This window comes from Poecilia mexicana, unplaced genomic scaffold (assembly GCF_051168715.1).
Source record: "Poecilia mexicana isolate PSO_F unplaced genomic scaffold, ASM5116871v1 scaffold_21, whole genome shotgun sequence".
Taxonomy (NCBI): domain Eukaryota; kingdom Metazoa; phylum Chordata; class Actinopteri; order Cyprinodontiformes; family Poeciliidae; genus Poecilia; species Poecilia mexicana.
Window position 1 is genome coordinate 18,054,136 of NW_028263390.1, and position 19,760 is coordinate 18,073,895.

The 19,760-nt window shown below is 37.0% G+C and overlaps 1 protein-coding gene across 8 annotated transcripts in view; it reads left to right on the forward strand.

The window, feature by feature from the left end:
* Positions 1-19,760, forward strand: part of lama2 (laminin, alpha 2) — a 157,220-nt gene that overhangs the window by 17,991 nt on the left and 119,469 nt on the right. For all 8 annotated transcript variants that reach the window (XM_088002062.1, XM_088002064.1, XM_088002063.1 and 5 more), the window contains exon 2: positions 18,369-18,539. In XM_088002062.1, coding sequence (XP_087858188.1) covers positions 18,369-18,539 — 171 coding nt within the window. The remainder of the gene's footprint in view (positions 1-18,368; positions 18,540-19,760) is intronic.

A 19,760-nucleotide genomic window follows, 5' to 3' on the forward strand; every position in this document is an offset into this window, starting at 1 on the left:
CCCAGATAAAGAAACTGTTCCTCAATAGAAACAATGGAAATGATGTTTAGGAAATATTCCACGTGATTAGTGTGAGTTCCTTTAGGACATATTTAGTTGATTGCTCCCTACGGACCCACCCACCCACTCACCTTGGATTGTGTGCGATTTCCTGTCTCGCCCAGTGGCACTCATCAGTCAGCCGAATGGATGGAGAGGCACAGGAGAAGAGGAGAAATGAGGGCTGAAATCTTGAGGAAAATCGGAAAACCAAGGGAAAAGTAAAAGAATAAGAGGGGTGCTCAGACAGAGATGAGCAGCATTAACGCTGTGGAGCATGTTCAGCTTGATCTCCGCAGCAACCGTCTCTTCCTAGAAGCTCATGCTCATCCATCTGGATTTCCAATTACCCACAATCCCTTGTGACCCCACTGGTCGCTTCTAGAAAATGTTATTTCCTGGCCAGACAAATAGAAAACACGGGGAAGTTGAGAAGCTCAGCGCACTGGCGCAGAGTACATCTACATAGAAAGACACACTAGAATGCACATTGACTTAAATACAGCATATTCTCCATTCGCTGCATATATTTTAACCCTCTATGGCATGACTTTTTGTTTTTTTGGGGAAAAAATATTTTCCTGCATTTTTTGGGAGCTTATTGGCCCTTAATTACATATCAATCATAAAATTGGACCCTGATGCCTCCCGGAACCGGATTTGGGTTTGTTGCCTCAGGGCAACATTGCGCTACAAGGGGTCTAAAATGCCAAGTTTTCTACAGTGATTATGAGAAATGAAATACAAATCAAACAAAAACTATATTCATAAAATACTTTTTTTGACAAAAATAAATCAGACATGGTTCCAACTCACCAAATATAAAATAAACGACTAACTTTCATTAATGAATGGTACATTTGAGCAAATTACTAAAACGCGCATTTGTGTGTTTGTACATGTGTATGTTTGGCAGAGTTAGAATCACTAAGGATGTTGAAATCAGTCTTTTTCCCCATTATATGTTAAACATCAGGAAGGAATTGCTTGCTGATGTGAAAAAAGTGTATATCACATTTTTGACACTTGATTATTGGCGTACCTGGGAATCACCATCTGTTTATCTGATTATCTATGGGTTGTAGTGACCAGATTCACATCAGTCACTATAGTTAGGGCTGCAGGTTATTTTTATAAGAGTTTGTAGTTCTGATTCTTTGTTAGAATTTGAGCCAAGCACAGGATAATATTTTCATCAGCTCCCATATCTGGTAGATTTGGTGGTTGCACAACTCGCTCTGTATAGGTTGTAAGGAACACCATCTGCACCAGCCATATGAAGTTCCCTGCAAACCCATATTTTTGGTTTTGGCGGGTATTGCTTCAGTCTTTGCCTGCCTTGGAATAGGGCCATTTGTTCATTGATGACCAGCTCTTCACCCTTTGGGACTGAAGTCAGTTTTGAGGATAAACAAACAATGAAATAATGGTTGTACAGTGGATCCTCATGTTTTCATTGGGAATGACCCCAACTTCTGAACCATGCACCTTTTGTCCATGAAATGATCTTGCATCCATCTCCTGTTGCTGTTAGTCAATAATAAAGTACATAAATTGGCTCTGATAATTATTTTGTAATCAATTGAATATCATCACATTAGAATTATATTGTCTGTACAGAAGGGCCCTAACTGCACAATGTTGCCCTGAGGCAACAAACAAAAAAACACAGTTTTTGCATATAAATAATTTAAAAAATTGTCTTGAAATGATCTATAATGCTTCTTTACATACTCACAGATATGAAAATATTTTTAGTTAGAGTGTCCCAAATTTAAACATGAAGAAAAGTGATGTATAACTTACAGGTAGGAGGCAAGGTGTAGCATGCACCTTCGCTTCATGAAAAGGACTGCTCCTCTTCTAAGTAAAAGGTCACATGGACCTCAATACCTATTTTATTTGGACAGAAATGTGTCTGGAGGTATTTTAAATCATCAAACCCCAAAAATAACACAAAGGAGCAACGTGAGGGACAGATTTGTGGTTTGTTGCCTGAGGGCAACGGTATGCCATAGAGGGTTAAATCTGAAGGTACCTGAAAAATAGTTCAAATCTATGCTTGGAAAAAAGTCATCTATCTGGTGTTACAAAGAAAAACTTCTATGGCAAAAAAAACATTAAATGTTTATTTAATCTGATTTATTTTTATTCCTAAAATGGTTTTAGTATAAATACTGTTTTATATCTTCATTTTAAAATGTCCATCTTCAATTAAGTAGTATTTTACATATATCTTATGAATTGTATACCTGTACTTAATCAAATAAAATTTTACATTTTGGTCATATTATCGTAATATGGAAGTAATTTCCTGTTATCAACATACTTTAGCTGTTTACAGAGATTTTCTTTGATGTTTATATCTTTGCTTGTCTTACAACACTAAGAAAAAAGCAAGACCAAAAAGTATATATTTCTGTGTTAAAAAGGACTCAGCATAAGCTCTTTGTTGCAGTTGTTGGGGCTCATCTTCAACTCTGGCTAAATGTTCCTGGACCATCAGTACGTTTTGAGTTTGCTGAGATCCATCTCTAGGTTCTACTTCAGGAATTATTACATTTTTTCAGGAAACCGGCTTCCTCCCACAGTCCAAAAACATGACTGTCCGGTTTTTTTTTTTTTTTTTTTTTCAAATTCTTCTGAGGTGTGTGTGTGTGTGTGTGTGTGTGTGTGTGTGTGTGTGTGTGTGTGTGTGTGTGTGTGTGTGTGTGTGTGCGTGTGTGTGTGGTTGTTTGTCCTGTCTGTCTCTGTGTTTTGTCCCTGTGTGAATTTAACAGAGTGTAATTTGGCTTTTTATCTGCTGTTTTTGGAGTAATTGCTTCTCTTTTGTGTTTAAACTTGCATGTAACTGTTTGGACAGATGAATTCGGTGCCTGAGGCCATCTGCAAATTGTGCACAAGAATGAACTGGTCCACAGTTCTCTTCCTGATATCTTGACTCATTTATTTGGATTCCCCCGTCATGTCACACATGGACGCAGTGGGTTTAAAGTCTTGCCTTAAAATACATTCACAGGTGGGCTTAATTTAATTCATATGCTAAAAGGCTTACATAAAAACCTTCATTTTGAGAACTCCATAGCGGATGCTTTTTTATGACATAATTCATTGAAAAGAGACTTAATTCTAGTGACTATAGTTGTAATATGATGCCGTGGTTGTTCCATTTTCCTCTCTCCACATCAGAATCACAGATCTTCAGCCAGACTAACCGGAGGCTCTTTTCCCCAGTTGCTCAGTTGGCCAGTGAACATGCTCTGTGAAGAGTTCATGTTTTTCTCCGGTTTAAAAATCACTGTGCCACTGTGCTTTTGGTGGTTATTAGTTGAGCATTTTTCCCTTTAAAGGTTTTTTGAACTCAAGTCCCTCAAAGCAGTCACTTCAGCCGAGAGACAATTTATTAAACTTCACAGATTGGCTTTGCATGTTTTCGCTTTTCAAAAGCACCACTGGCCATGAAACCGTGTTTGACATTCATTTTTTCACACCTTTCAGTTTTATTTTTGTTTTGTTTTTAAATAACGGCATGTGAAATAATCAAGCGTCTGAAATATTTTGTCAGTACTGTCCTGCTTTTGTTTTAAAACTCTGCAAGTTTGAGAAAGTTTTTTTGTCTAACCAGCTGGAACTACAAAATGTCTAAATAAGAACATCTAACAAATTGAAATATTGAGTTTGTTTGTTTTTCTCCCCTCCTCTGTGGTCATGTTAGAATTTTAATTTCTAAAAGGTCGAGCAGTGTCAACGTTTAAGCTTTACAAGCTCTGAGAGTCTGCGCCCACACGCCTCTCTCTGAGTAGCATTTCAACTTAAAGAGTAGGAGCAATCAGCAGTTTTAAGTGTGACAAATGCAAATCAAAATATAAAAATTTTTACTCTCCCAAGAGAGTAATTCCATTCTGTTCTGTTCGCACGTTATTTGGAGGTTGCTGGAGAATATAGCGCTTGTAGCCGTGGGAAGATTAGATCGTTTGTGGGATCAGAGGTCAAGTTGCTCTCTCCTGTAAATCTACTCACTGGCATGTTTTCATTACGCGCACCAACATCTCCACTTTATTCCCCTGAGAGTGTGTAGCTGTGTGTGCGCGCGAGCTGGCCTTGGCTGCAGGTCGGAGTGTAAGCACATACTAAGGCTATCGCCAAAAAGCTCCATCTTAAATCATACACAACCCACAAGCGTACACATTTATTCGTCCGAGGTGCTTGGGGATGATTTAACTAAGCTCTCATCACTGCCTCATCAGGTATGGATTGGGTGTGAGTGTGTGAGGGAGAGAGCAGTCGGACCATCAGAGGATAGATTTACTGCCGACTGATCTGAGCGCAGCTAAATCACTTCAAACACTTATCTTGGAGTTATTGCACATAAACATTCCCCCCACCTGTCTCTGCCTTTTTCTTTTTACATTTTTGCAGCTTTTTTTTTTTTTTTTTTGCTAAACTTGACAATTTCTAGATTGATTTTTTATTTATATTTTTTGTTCCAACTGTAATTTTCACAGTAAAATATACTTAATACAATCATTTTGGTAAAAAGAAAAAAAGTATATAAAATGAAAACAAGATGTATCTTGTCTAATATATGATGTAAAAATATATACATAAATTATCTTTTTGCCTTGGAGCACTCCCCCCTGTTTGCATAAATGTGGTTTCATTCAGACATGCAGCTTTTATGCACCCAGTCAGTCCTTCCTGCAGATTGACCGACACACAAGACCAGGTTGACTGCTGGCTATAGAAACTGGCAGGGAAATGTTTCCTCTAATTTCGTTGGATACTCTTCTATTCTACAAATAGGAGGTTTGTAGAAAAAAGTGTTTTTTTCAGTATCCCTAATTAAAAAAGCTGCATTCATTACCCCAGCTGGGAGAGACATAACAACTGAAGAATGGCCCTTGTTGCTTTTCAGTTCTGGGTCTTCTATTGCTAACCAGTTACAGTAGAGAATTATAGTCACTTTATTTTTCCTCAGTCCATTTTCTTTTACCTGCAGAAAGAACTGATGATGGCTTTCATAATCGGTTCAGAATAACTAAAAATATGAGTAAATTAGGGGCGTTGCATTTAGTGAAACTACAATGACACAAAACTGAGTGTGATTTAAAACGACTGTTGCATCGCCCGTCATCGCAGTTAGGAAAGTGGGATCCGGTGTGTCAAAGAACGGAGATTTTTATTGTGTCAGAGTCATTTTGCCTCCCATGTTGTTTTTATGTGTCCATTTAGGGCTTCAAAACGAACTTAATTGCTACTAGCAAAACCAGATGCACCCCTGAGAGATAAACACCCTCCCCAGTTTGGAGCACATTAGTGACTTTAGCCTCCAGTTGACATGTCTAGGCCCCTGTTTGTGTTTGTTTGTGTCTAAGTAGGGTATTAACTGTCTAAAAGTTAGCCAATTTCCTGTTTAGTCTGAGACTGAGTGTGTCTGGACGACGAGTGCACAGATCAGGCATTAACACACACTATGTGTTTGATGTGTCTCGCAGTTCCAGACATTTGGGAAAGAACAACATTAGGTTCTCTGATTTCCTTCCAATGAGTTCATATCCAGCTAGAAAAATCTTTATTCTGTACTCAAAGTGTACTTTTCTTAAATTTTGTATAATCAGATTAATAAACATCTAAACAAAAGAACAAACTTGCACAGTCATACTGCAAAGGAGTGTAATGACAGAAAATGGTTTTGTTTTCTTGAAATCATTAAGACTCTTAAGTGAGATTAATAATGTGATTTCACTCTAAGCCTTTGTGGTTCTCTTTCCTTCGCCTTTTTAAGCAGTTTCTGACTCTATTTACTTTGTTGTCTCTTTTTTTTTTTAACAAATGTTTGCATTTAATTTAGAACTTCATTGCTGCGAGTAACCCACACAGAATAAGACACACTCCCAGGACAGGAAGTCTTGGTGAGAGCAGGATGTTGATTTAGTTTTCATTACAACTTCCCATGAATACCCCAGAGGTTGACAAAATAACGGCCAGAAGATGTAAAGAGAGAGATGGATAAAAAAACAAAGATTTATATTCATGTTCATTTTTTTTAACGTCTGAAGAAACAAAACCAAGAAAGAATGTTTATCCTCTGCCGTCTGAAGAGGGATCACAAGGAAGAAACAGGCACAGAAAGTTCAAAATCTTAAATGCGAAGTTCAGTGGATGTCATGTTTCTCTGTTATCTCTGTTGGAAAGGCAATGACCTTTTCAGTGAGTAATTACAGTACAGCACAAGAGCAAATCTTGAGTGGCTCTTCTTTTACATTTTACTTTTTAATGAGCCAATCTTTCTTGTAGTTTAAAAAAAAAGATTATCTTTGGCAGTGGGTCTCCCAGCTTCTTTGTTGTCTTTTATTATTTTTATTTGGATATTTTTAGATTTTGCTTTTTCTCTCCCAACTCAACTAAGATCTATAAACTCTTAAAGCATAAAACAGGACTAAACCCAAGCGATTAAGTTTTGTGTGAAACATTGACAGTGTTGTTGGAGCAATAACTTTATAATCAGAAGATTAATTGAACATTTCCTAAAATCAAATAATATTACAATAAACTCTGGCTCCTTAAAATCAATAAATAGTAAAATATTGGATGGTTAATAAATGGTTTGCACTAAGAGTGAAAGGTTTGTCGCATTCACTGTGTTGGAGTAATAATGCCTCAAGAAAAGGGCTGAAAACAAGAATCTGGTTATGGATCAAAAAGCTGTTTAAAAATTCAAACCAAAAGCAAAATATACATATAATATATATAGTATAGAATAATTAGGGATATAACATGACTTTGAAAGTACAAGTGTAACTATTGTAGCATCACTCATAATGAAGCTTCATGGCCAACAATATGATTGTGGTTATGAATAGATATCAATCTAATTTTGCAACACATCATTTCAACAAGGCAATTTTCTCTGCCTGATTTTAAGAGGAAGCTGGACATCTGAAGAGAATAAGACACTTATGTAAAATATTAGGACTGTGAACGTAAACATAGCTGCAGTTTACCTACATGAGTACATTTTCAAAGACTTGTTGAAGATTTCAGCATGCATAATTTTTATTTATTTATTTTTTTTTATGCCCTAGGGTTAACGTTCCATTTCCTGAACTCCAGTAATATGAAGGTAGAAAAGGAAATTGTTTTTACCTTGGCTAACAATGTTGTTTTATTATATTTTTTATAAAGCTAAGTCCATAGGACGTTGGTGTTTATGTTAGAATATCCGTATTATTCTCTGCCTCTGAGCCTTTGTCTTGAATTCAGATCATCTTCCGAGTGTCTCTGTCCAGGATGTCGCTCTGCATCTGCGTGTTAACGCGCATGCACACATCAGTATGTTAATACCTGCGTAAAAGGGTTCTGAACGTTTGTGTGTGAGCATTACAGGATTATGGCAGCCTCATCCCTCATTCGTCTCCCGGGCCTGACCCTTTTAAACAGCGCTTTATCTTTCTCTGGGAATCCCTCCATCCATCTCTTGCTCTCCATCAATCTTTTATTTATTTATATTTTTTTCCTTTCATCCATATCTCTCTCTCACAGCCCCAACACTAAGGGAGGAGGGCGAGATGGAAACTTACACAGGGATACAGAGAGAGATGATCTTGTCTTTTTCAACCTTATTTTTATTCCATCAAACACACATCTAGCCTCAAAACTCCACAATAACACATCCATCACACATGCAACGCACACAGAGCAAAGAACGCCCTGGGTATCATCTTCTACCATGACGGAAAAAGTAAATAAAATTCAGTTCATAATGAAATAAGAAATCTTTATAGGATGAAACAGAATATGCTGCCGCTTCGAGTTTGTGGAAATGTGAAGAGTTTGTCCTGGTCACTGGACGTGTTAATAAATTACTGTTTTCAATGAGATAAAGATAAGTAATCAAAATCTGATACATAGGATGATTCAGTGATCCTGTGTTTTCTGTTACCTGTGTTAAACACATGGACTGAATGTTGCTGAATGGTGCGTCCTGGCACTTGTTCTCGAACATGAGAGCATCTCCTTGTGCTTCACCCCCTAACCAATCAAAATGCAGGAAATATTTTAAATCTGGTATAGTGCAATAAAAAAAAAACAATGTATTACCGCACATAAAACATGAAATACTCCGTCTACGCTCAGCAGCAAGTCAGGGATGCCAACTCAGCATTGATTACACTTGCATTAAAGGAATAGTAAGTTACTTCAAGGCACAACTGACAGATGGGTTGCATATTTTTATCTGGTTCTCATAATCATAATGTCATGGCTGGCAGTTGTCAGTATTGTTTCTTTCAAAACCCGTCACTGGTGCTTGTATTGTGTGTCTGATTTCGTTGAATAAAAGATAAGGTCTACTCATCCTTAAAACTACCTTTAGATGAAGCACATTCTTTCATGATTAGTAAGAAGTTCTCTGTGTGGATTTAATTTTTACCTTTAGACAAAGTACTCTAGAAAAGAAAGTCTCTTTTAAGCTTTCATATATTAACAGTTTGTGAGGAAACAACTGAAAGAAATGATTTCTGATCCAGAATCTGTTTCTTCACTTATCCGGTTTTGGGTCACAGAGATAGCAGGTCCAGCGTAGATTGATAGAAGGATCCCAAGACGTCAGCCGATCAAGAGAGATCCCTTCATACCTTAAAAAGCTGAATCGTCATTCTCAGCATGCAGTCAACTTTTGTACTGTCCTGCTAATGACCTAATCATTTGTTTCCTGTGTGTTGTATCAAAAGTTGCACAACATCTGCTCTTGAGGACTGGAGTGTGACAGTCATGCTTTAGTTGGAGTTATTCAAATTATCTCTACAGTAAAGCAGTGTCTGGTGGCAGCTCAGTTCAGATCTTCCTGATCCATGTTGTTTATTATGATGAGTAAGATTTGCATAGAAGAACATAGAAGAACAGAATAATCCAATAAAGGGAGAGATTTCCCTTTTGTTTCAGGTCTTTCTTCAGTGCCTCAGGCTACATGGAGGCTCTAATTACTGCAGAAAACCCCCCACTTCCTCCATGTGTGGTGCCATGCTGACATCACTCCTGAACAAGCCACCCGGCTTTGTAAACTCCTTCACACGCTGCAGACGATCCCCCAAACTGGACGGAGCATTTCACTCTATTCTGCTAGAAAAACCGTGTCCTCAGATTACAGAGGAAATGATTCATCCTTACTGCTGCAGTCGGCAGCAAACTGCAAACCTGTAATCTAGATCTTTCTGAGAGAATAAATCTTATTCGTTTGTATTGATCAAAATGTTTAATATTGTTAAGAAATATTGCATTTCAAGTTTTATGATCTCATAATTTACCCTCTACATTCCAAAAGAAACTTAAAAATGTTTGGGCTTCCAGCCAACAACCCATTAATTGGACAATGATGTTTGGACAAATCAGTGTCCGGTGCAGCGTAAGTGAAGGTTGGATTTATGTTAGTTGTCTTAAAGCTTTGGTCACCATATAATGACTGAAGTTAGTTTGTGACTTTGAAGGAGAAATGCATTTTGTCTTTGACTTTACATTTTTGCTCATTGTGCAAACTTTAGGTTAACATTTTATCAAAAAATACTCATTATTTCCATTTGTAATAATTGCAAACGATGTTCCAATGGTAACACTTCTCTGAATGTGTCCGTCCAGTTTTCATCATACTTGTAGAGGCTAACAGTATTATAATTTAGATCCTTCATAGCAGTTAAGCCTCTGAGACATCTGCTTAACAGAGCGTACAGATCAAGGAAAAAAAAGGCCATCAGACAGACCTACAGACAGGTTACCATGGTTATCAGAGCAAAGAGAAGAGAATGGAAGGTGATGAAGCTGAGGCGTGCGTGCGTGCGTGCGTGCGTGCGTGCGTGCGTGCGTGCGTGCGTGCGTGCGTGCGTGCGTGCGTGCGTGTGTGTGTGACTGCCATAAAGCTGTAGTCAGACAGCCCTTGTGTCCCTCGTCATTCAGCGAATATGAAACATGAATGCTCGTCTTTTCACCACATTTCCCATTTCTCTGTTGTCTTGCCTTGCAAAGAGAAGACAAATGTCATTAGCCTCAATTCAATTCATGCAAATATTTCTTTTTTATATATAATTTCGACTTCTCAAAAGTTGTCATGGTACACGTTGCACAGACTTTAGAACCAGCTGGTTGGGCCCACTGTTCTCAAACTGTAGTAAGAATACCACAGGACATATTTGAGCTGCTGTTGCTGTTGGTAACTAAAAAGTAAAGTAGAATAAAAAAAAAAAACCAAACATCTAATTAGTCTGCCCTTTGCTTCTTCAGAATCGTCTCAAAGAAAGTGCATTGAAGAAGAATTCAGGATATTCCAGTACAAATGAAAGCATGTGACTGTGAACCAGGAACAAACTCCTTTGGTTTTGGTATTTCATACCTCTAACAACAGAACTTCCAACTGTGAAATCTTTTTGTTGAAGTTTGAAGAGGAAATACGATCTTGCCTTCTAACTAAAATAAATAAATAAATAAACTGTCTCCATAAAAATACATTGATGCCTCAATGTGGTTGAAGTTGATTTTACAAGCTAACCAAGTCTGTCTTTCTGTGTCTTTGTTTTGATCAGCCTTGATTCAATATTTTAAAAACAGATGATGGTGGTCTTCCAGTGTTTGGAGAGTTAAATCTGAAAATGTGACTAAACCCAGATCAACTGTGTCTAATGTTCAAGTTCTAAAATAATAATGATTTGCAAATTGACATGACCTGTAGTCAGATATGCTACTACTAGCAATGTAAGATAATAACCTATATCTCTACATTTTGTATTTTCATAAACTACAACATGTTTCCCAAATTAAGCTGGATAAAACCTTATGTTTAAGATTTGATGGCATAAAAATTGTCAATAGCTTTCTGCAGAAGCAGGAGAGATGCATCAGTTACTACTGACAGATTAGGAAAATGTAACCATTTGAAAGCCAGTGTAGCTAATAATTAAATCAGACTAGTTGACTCGGTGCATTGAAATGATAATTATTGTTAATGTAGGCCTGCTGTAAGAGGTGGAACCTAGATTATGTGCAAAAAATAATAATAATTGTTATGTAATGTTCTCTTTCTGACTAAGGAAATGTCAAATCTCGACAGGTTAATGTGAAATGAGATACATCTTTAGAGAAAGGCATAATTCAAACATGAGCTTTTATTATTACCACCTCTTAACACAGCCAAGCAAAAATCATAGCACCATCTTTTGATACGTTGATTTATTTTCCCCAGCCAGTCTGACAGAGCAAGACTAACCAGATTTATTAATAAGCTTAAAATATTAGCTGACTCAAATGAAGGTAACATCATTCTTTTAAGCTTTTGCAGTCTACCACGTGTATTAGTAAGCAACGTATTTTCCAGATTTTGAATCAGATCTCAGAATACACAGGATATTGGCTTGATTTCCTGGCACAGTGCTTAGCAGAGCTATAAAAATAAATCCATGGGAGAAAGTATTTTGATCTAGCGTCAAAGTCTCAACTAAAACTGGAGTCTGAATTATCCGTTTGTCCTATGACTAAAAGACAGAAGGTCTTTTATTTTCTTTGGGATTAAAAGGCTTAGGTGTGGGTAGAATTTATCTTTAGAAGACATTAATGCAGATTGTTTGGCTCTTAAGAGCTAAAAATTCAGACCTAAACTGTTCAAATACAAAATATGTCAGCATCAGAATGACGTAAAGAGCAGAGCACACTCTTCTCTGACAGGCGTCTGTAGAGGCTTTATAAATATGAGTTTTAAAATCTTGAGGCACCAAAAAGAGCAGTCAGAACAGAACAGATAGATGCTGAAAGGTTTGATACAGCATTTAGAAAACAGTTTTTTTGTTGTGGTCATGATCATCAGTGAAAAACTTTTTCTCATCTTACAATCAGTCTTACAATCAGTCTGTCCTGCGTGGTCAAATAAAGGTTAAATAAAATAATAAATACATTTCATTTTTTTAGATAAGGCCGTGTTTTTTTGTTGTTCCTAACCTCCCACAAACACTGGAGGTCCACCATAATATTTCTTTTCATAAAGGGATTTCACATGCAGTCAAATGTGATTTGCTTCCTGATGCTTGCTTGTCTTTCTTTGTTAGTCAAACAGATTTAGTTAATTCATACTGAGCCATTTACCAATTTGACCAATTTTATCTAAATATTTTGACATTTTTCAGTGGTTAGTGGTAGTGATAACATCAAAACCAACATTGTTCTGTCATCATCACCTATTTATGAAAAGTTGTGACACCAAAAATGATCAGATTTAGTGATGATCTCATCAATTCTGGGTCTCTGTCTTTGAACACACTCTAAAACAGGGGTGTCAAACTCAATTTCACCAAGGGCCACTTCAGCATATTGGCCCCCCTCAACGGGCCACATTGACGGTACAACTCAGGAGCATCCCTGCTAAAACACACCCCAGACAAAAGGTTGACTTCCCTCATTCAGTTCTGTAGAGGCTTATAATGAGCCAATGGTTCAGGTGTGTTAGAGAAGGAATGTATCTAAAGCTGCAGATGGTAGCTCTGGAAAACTAGACTTGGGCACCCCTAGCATAAATGTATGAAAATACAATGTTAAAAATAAATTAAACACCACCTCATATTGTTAAATAACTGATTTTATGTATTGAAGTTTTAAATATTACATTTGAGTTTCCATGGATGTAAAATTACTGCTCAGTTTAAAAATTACAATATTTAAATCAGTGTTTAAAGGTAAGCAAGCAAATAATAAAAACAAGTCACATGGGCAGACATTGTAGACTTTACGCAAAGATTTAGTCTCAGAGGTAACTGAAACCAATTAATTTAAAAAATCCTTTCTGAATATCATCTCATGGACTCTGAACTAAATGCCTCTTTCTGACCGGGAGCTGACAGCGTGTTGAAGAGTTATGGACCGGACGCTTTGGAGCGTCTGGTTAGGAAGCGCATTACAAACCTTTGGTTGAAATGTAGTTTGTAGTCAATTCGTGCTCAAAACCTATTTTAAGTCAATCATCGGCCTATAAAATGCTGTGGGGCCACATGTGGCCCGCGGGCCTTGACTTTGACATGTGCATTACGCCACAGAACTGCCAATTGGTAACTGAAGTAAAGTAGCTTCGATTTCAAAGAAGCCTACATTGAAGTCGATTGGCAAATGAACCATCACCAAAGAGGAAGGCTCTTGTTGTCTCACTGCACCCCAAGAGATGCATAACCTACAAAAACTGTTTCCATCTGGTTTTGAACCAGAGACCTTTTGCATGTAAAGTAAACATGATAACCACTACACTACAGGAACTGAACTTCTCTGCTTTGTTTCAGTTTGAGGTTCCAAAGTTGATGATGTGAGCTGCAACATGAAAATTTCAACTGAGGCTTGCACTCAGATGCCTGGATTCAGAGTACAGACCATGACACCACAGAACCCTTGTAGACCTTTAGTAAACACCTGTGATGAATAGAACATGCAAAATCTGTTTCTGTCTGGTTTCGAACCAGCAACCATTTGCGTGTAAAGCAAACATTATAACCACCACACTACAGAAACTCACACTCTATGCAGTGTTCCTGGTAGATGATCCACATTTTGTTAGAGACTAATGTCAACGATGGGCATAAAACAATGTCAAATACTTAAACCACAGATCCTCTCAGAGAGCACAGTAACTTGGTGAACAAACTGTCAGACTTATACTTGTGCCTAATTTAACATTACAGTCCATAAACTAAGCCTGGGATCAAAAAACGTATAGAAAATGTCATTAGCAGAGACAAATGGTTCTACAGAGACTTGGCTAAATGACTAAAAAATAAAATCAATACTTACAAATATAAGATGGTTCAAAAATAAAATTAACACGTTAAAATAAAAAACATATCTCTGAAATACAATCAACACTTGAAAATTAAAAATGGTTCAAAAATAGAATAGACTTCAAAATACAAAATCTCTTGAAAATAAAATATGTTGTTTTGAAAAACATTAGAATATAAGCATTTTATCAAATCTTCATTGTGATAAGATCATGTAAGTTCTTCTTAAATCCATGGAAACTCAACAGTTTGTAAGGTAGGTGAGTTAGCTCAGCAGGTTAGAGCACCGTGTTGGTAATCCTGAGGTCATCGGTTCAAACCCCATTTGGGTCAATTCATGTCTGAGGTCTTTCAGACAATCAACACTTCAAAATAAATAAGGGTTCAAAAATAAAATCAACACTTTACAATAAAAAGTGGTTCAAAAATAAAATCAACACTTTACAATAAAAAATGGTTCAAAAATAAAATCAACACTTTACAATAAAAAATGGTTCAAAAATAAAATCAACACTTTACAATAAAAAATGGTTCAAAAATAAAATCAACACTTCAAAATAAAAAAATGGTTCAAAAATAAAATCAACAGTTCAAAATGTATAATGGTAACTGTTTCTGTCTGTTCAGTCCATTATCTAAGCCTGGGATCAAAAAATGTATTGAAGATGTCATTAGCAGAGACAAATGGTTCTACAGAGACTTGGCTAAAATATAAAATACTTACAAATAAATGACGCATTAAATTCAAGTCTCCATTACAGACCAGAGAAAGAGAATGCAACGTTGTGTTAATAATCCATTTGAGGAGCCGGCAGTTTATCTTGAAGAAATAAATGACGATGCAGAAGTTAATTAGACATGCGCAGTCCGCTGCTCAACCACTGCGGACGTGGCTCCGCTGCTGCGAAGAATTAGAAACCGCTGGGAGAAACTCATCCCTGGGTAACGTGAGCCTTCTGGGTTCACGTTACCCAGGAGAGCGGCGCTCTGGAGGAGCTGCAGACGTAACATCTGTCCGTTTGGGAGAAGCGAAACCACGCAAAAAAAAAAAAAAAAAAAAAAAAAAAAATCCTGGTAAAAGCGCACACCGGACCTCACAGGGTAAAACACTCAGAGTTCAGTTGATCTGTTTGGATCAGACAGATCCAACTGACTGATGAATTAGCGCAGATTTTTCTGCAGCTGGGAACCAGGAGGAAGTGCATTCAGACCCCAGCGGGTGAAGTGATGCTAATTTAATTTAATTTATTAAAAGTTACTGGGGCCTCAGTCAGTGGTTTTGGTAACTACAGAGAAAAATGTTGATACATTTATCTGTTTAATTTGTGATGGGATCTGGATTCACGGTGAATATGAACTAAACCGCATAAAATGCGACTAAATAGCCGATGTTAATATGATTAATTTCAAGGATAAAAATAGTACATGACCGATTTTTTTATGTTGTCGGTCAAGATAACGGATAACAAAAAAAGTCTAGCGCGACCTGCCGCCCTGACACCAACTCACACACATCTTCATTCACAGTCTTACTTGTAAATCGATTTTTCTTTTCTTGGACGTTTTGATGTTAGCTTGTCGATGTCTCAGTTTTATTCGCTGGGAAAATCAATAAGCAGCTTGAGGTGACTCTGCTGCTCTCTAGTGGCGAGAAGCCGTAATGTTGGATGGTAACAATCGGAATGCATTATGGGAGATGTAGTTTGTAGTCAATTCGTGCTCAAAACCTATTTTAAGTCGATCATCGACCTGTAAAATGCTGGGGGGGGGCACATAAAATGGCATGGCGGGCCGCATGTGGCCCGCGGGCCTTGAGTTTGACACATGTACTCTAAAATGTATCCAGTCATTGACCATTAATAATGGAATTTGGAAAAGAAAATAAAAGGTTTTGTGAAACATTATCTGTCTGGATACCAATGTTGGACCAACACTGTTGAAAGACTTGGATATGGCCTGTCCGACCGAGTGTGTTCACGATAAGCTGTGGTTAAGTGCGTGAGAATGAGTCTTTTGGTGTCTCAGATGTTCACAGTACATTAGCATTGACATCTGGCCAAACAGCTGTACCCGTCTGCACAAACACACTGACTGCCTGCAGATTGATTCTGTTTTTTCCTCACTTTAGTTTTCCTTATGTGTAGATATAAGTTACTATGCTTTCCTATACATGCTAATTAGCCATAACAAATCAGTTTGATCCAAAGCAGGGATTTCGTATGCGGTGTAGTACGCGGTTACGTATGTTTCCCAGCTAAGAAATTTGAACCATGTGTATGTTGAGAATTCCAGTAGATTCAGTCGAAGCATTTCAATCTGGATTTTACAATGGGAACCGAACAGTGGAGTTCAAAACTCTTCCACATCGTCCATCTGCACCTGGGTGGTGATGATGATGTCTGGTATGTGTAAATAATCATCAGCCGGGGACCTCGGCCTTTTTTCCCACTGGTTACTTGCATTTAATTTTTTTTTTCCTGTCTGAACAAAGATGCTGTAGTTCCATACATAAGTTTGAGTCCTCATCTTATTCATTTTGGCATCAGAGATTTGGACAGAAATTACACAGTAATATTTGGAAATAGAAGAAGAACTAAATAGTGAAGGATTGGAACATATTGGACCATTATATTGTCTTGAGTTTGGAAGGGTTTTTTTTTTTTTTTAAAAAAAGGGTTAAATATTTTTGGTAAGTTTAAGGTTAATTGCATTTTGGCTAATTCCTAACAATGGTTTTTACTTATTGCTCTAATGGCACCACTTCAGTTAACCCCTCCTCATGCAGAACATAAAGTGTCTTAAATGTTTTCTCCTTTCTCTCTAGCACCCTAAAATAACCTGCATGCACAAAAGAAGTACTCAACCTGAGCTTTCATCCTTTAAATAAAAAAATAATGATGATTGTGTTTTTGGCTTAATTCTTTGAGACCAAGAATACTTCAAGTCTTCAGGATAAAATGTCAATTGTACTTGACCCAAGTTGGCAAAATTGCAGAAAATTATGAAAATCTGTGCACAAATGCTCTTTGGCACAAATCACTTTTATTAATTCTTAAAGCAAGAGCTATGTTTTTAAGTCAGTAAATTATTATGGACTTGTGATCATAATTTTTCTATAAAAGTGGGATATGACAGTTTTGCGATCTCAACCTGCTCTATAGGGGAAAAGAGCATCATATACTTGTTGCCTTTTAGCAACAAATAAATTATGGAAGTAGTTTTAACATTACCATCAGTTGGTAAATGGCATAAAGAGATAGAAATCTACCCAAAAAATGGCCCAGGTATGGAGGTTAGAGTTTTTAATCAAACTCTGATCTAAAGATGGACCTTTGTGCTGGACAATGCTAAACATTCCTCGTCCCCAGCATTTCATGTTCGTCATATCACAGTTTATAATCGTCTGTATTATCTGTCAGCTTGAAATTCCAACACGAGTTCTTTACTGGTATTTGCCAACATAATATTAAGCATACCTTAAAGCAATTTCAAATGTCCGGTAGGTTTGAATTTTAGATTCCGCTCTTGTTTTCTGCACCGTAGTCAAAATGTATTTGATCATGTTCCTTGACTTTTCGTTTTATTTTGAAACATGGGATTCTTTTTCTGCCTGTGTTTCACAACTGGGTTCAATCAGTAAATGATCTTCACCTGTTCCTAATTGGTTTTTATTGTTTACCTGGTTTGCTCTGGTCAGAATGAGATTACTGTTTGTCCAGTTTCTGGGTCCTTTCAGCAAACGTTTGTTTCCATCTTTCCTACTCTGCTTTGCCTTTAGTTTTGTTCTGATGGGCTGAATTAAGAAGGTAGTTTTTATTTCCATTTTAATTGTTTCCTCTCACTTTTCAGCCTGAGTTTGGGAAATTTATTTTGAAAATTCTCCAAACATGTACTCTCCATGCAATGCTTTTAAATAAAAATAAAACGTAGGATGTGATTACAGTGGTTGATAGCGTTACTCTTTGTCTAATACCAGCTAATTCAGCACACTGAATAAAAATCATATATAATTTTTCATAGTTAAGTCTTCTGTAACTGATTCAGTCTATGGGGGTAAATGAAAACAGTTGTTTTATGCTGTTAGGAGAAATATAACTCATAAAACCCTTGCCCCCCGTCTGTTCTGGGCTAATTACTCTTAAACTCGGTAATGGAGAAATGTCTGTGTTATTTGGGTGAGGAAAAAAATTATATGATTTTATTTACATGAAATGCAAACCCAGCTGTGAAGCAGGAGATGCAGGAAAATCCTAACAACTCCGACAGTAGCATGCTTTTCTTTTACTTTGATTAGTAATTATCTGACAATACAGCTTCTATATTCACTGGATTATTTCTTCAAATTTCATATTCATTGGTGTGACTGATAAATTAAGGACACGTCTGCCAATAAGTTTCTTTTCTTTAAAAATGTCATTGTTTATCCACGCAAGAATATGTCTCACTTGTTTTGTATCAGTGCACATAGTTTTTCTTTTGTTCTTCTTCGGCTATTAGTTCTTGTAACCAGTTATGTGCTGCTTTTCTGTTTCTCAGGGCTGTTCCCAGCGGTGCTGAATCTGGCTACAATGGCAGACATAACAACTAACGCTACCTGTGGCACAAATGGACCGGAGATGTTCTGTAAGCTGGTGGAACATGTTCCTGGTCAGCCTGTGAGGAACCCGCAATGTCGAATCTGCAACCAGCGGAGCACGAACTCATTTGGTGAGAAAGATTCTCAACCCGCAACACTTCCAGTCTGAGAGATCACACAGACTAATCATGCTGTATTGACTAAATACTGGATTGTTTAGCAGATGTTAATCAAAGTTTTTTTCATCTAAGATTATGATTATCAAATCCACGGAGGGATCAGTTGCTAAATGAAAAGATGAGAAAGGAAAACTATCCCACAGTCAGTTTTTACAGACCTCCATAGATCAACTATTCAATAAGACATTCAGCAATGTCTTATGGCTGAATGAAAAAATGTCTTCCTACCAATCAAGCATAACATTATGACCAGCGTATGCACGCTGTCTGCAACTGTGCACCACATTTTGCAACAAACTGTGATGCTCTGTGTATTTTAACACTTTTCTTTATCAGTTAAGCAGTGACACTTATTTAACCTGCTGGTTCTCATAATGTTATGGTTACTTGTTGAAATGGGAAGAGGACAAATAATGTTAAGAAAGTGGAAGAAAAAAACGCATTTGTGAAATTTTGATCTTTTACATTTCAAGTCTGCAAACAAACAACTTCATCATCATGTACTTAAACTGTGATGTATTGATTTATTTTTATTGTAGATAAGTAATATGGAGGGTCAAAAATAAATGGGCAGTATATTTGACTTTGTGCTTGTGGTTTACCTGTACAAAGTCTGAGTTCAATTTAAGGCTATCGTCAGATATTTTTCATCTTTTTATCAGGTTTCTCATTTTGACTCGAGGTATTGCCAGCTGCACATCCCCAAGCAGGTCTTAAATTTGTGCTATTTATGTCATAAAAGGGAAGTTTTGAATGATGTTTGTGTTTTTCTTTTGATGATCAAAAAGGAAGCTGAAGAAAAGCTTCATTTGATGCATTTATCTATAAAGCAAACAATTCGCATGATCTTTCAGAATTTTGTAATTTACTGCGTCCATATTCACAGCCTTTATTCCATCATCCTCCAACTAGAGCTTACTTAATTTCCAAGGTTAGAAACAATCGAGGAAAAACAAAATTAAACAGTAATCTAGAAATAAACTAATCATAGGGAAAATAGCATTTATTAGAGAAAACTCATACATATCTTACTCCTGCTAAAGTAGCTGCTGTGTAAGACTTGCAAGAGCGATAATACAACAGCCGTGAGCCAAAAATGAAGACGGCCAGGCTAAACTCCTCCACAGGCAGGGTATTGTGAGCAATATGTTTTAATTGGCTGTTTACATGACT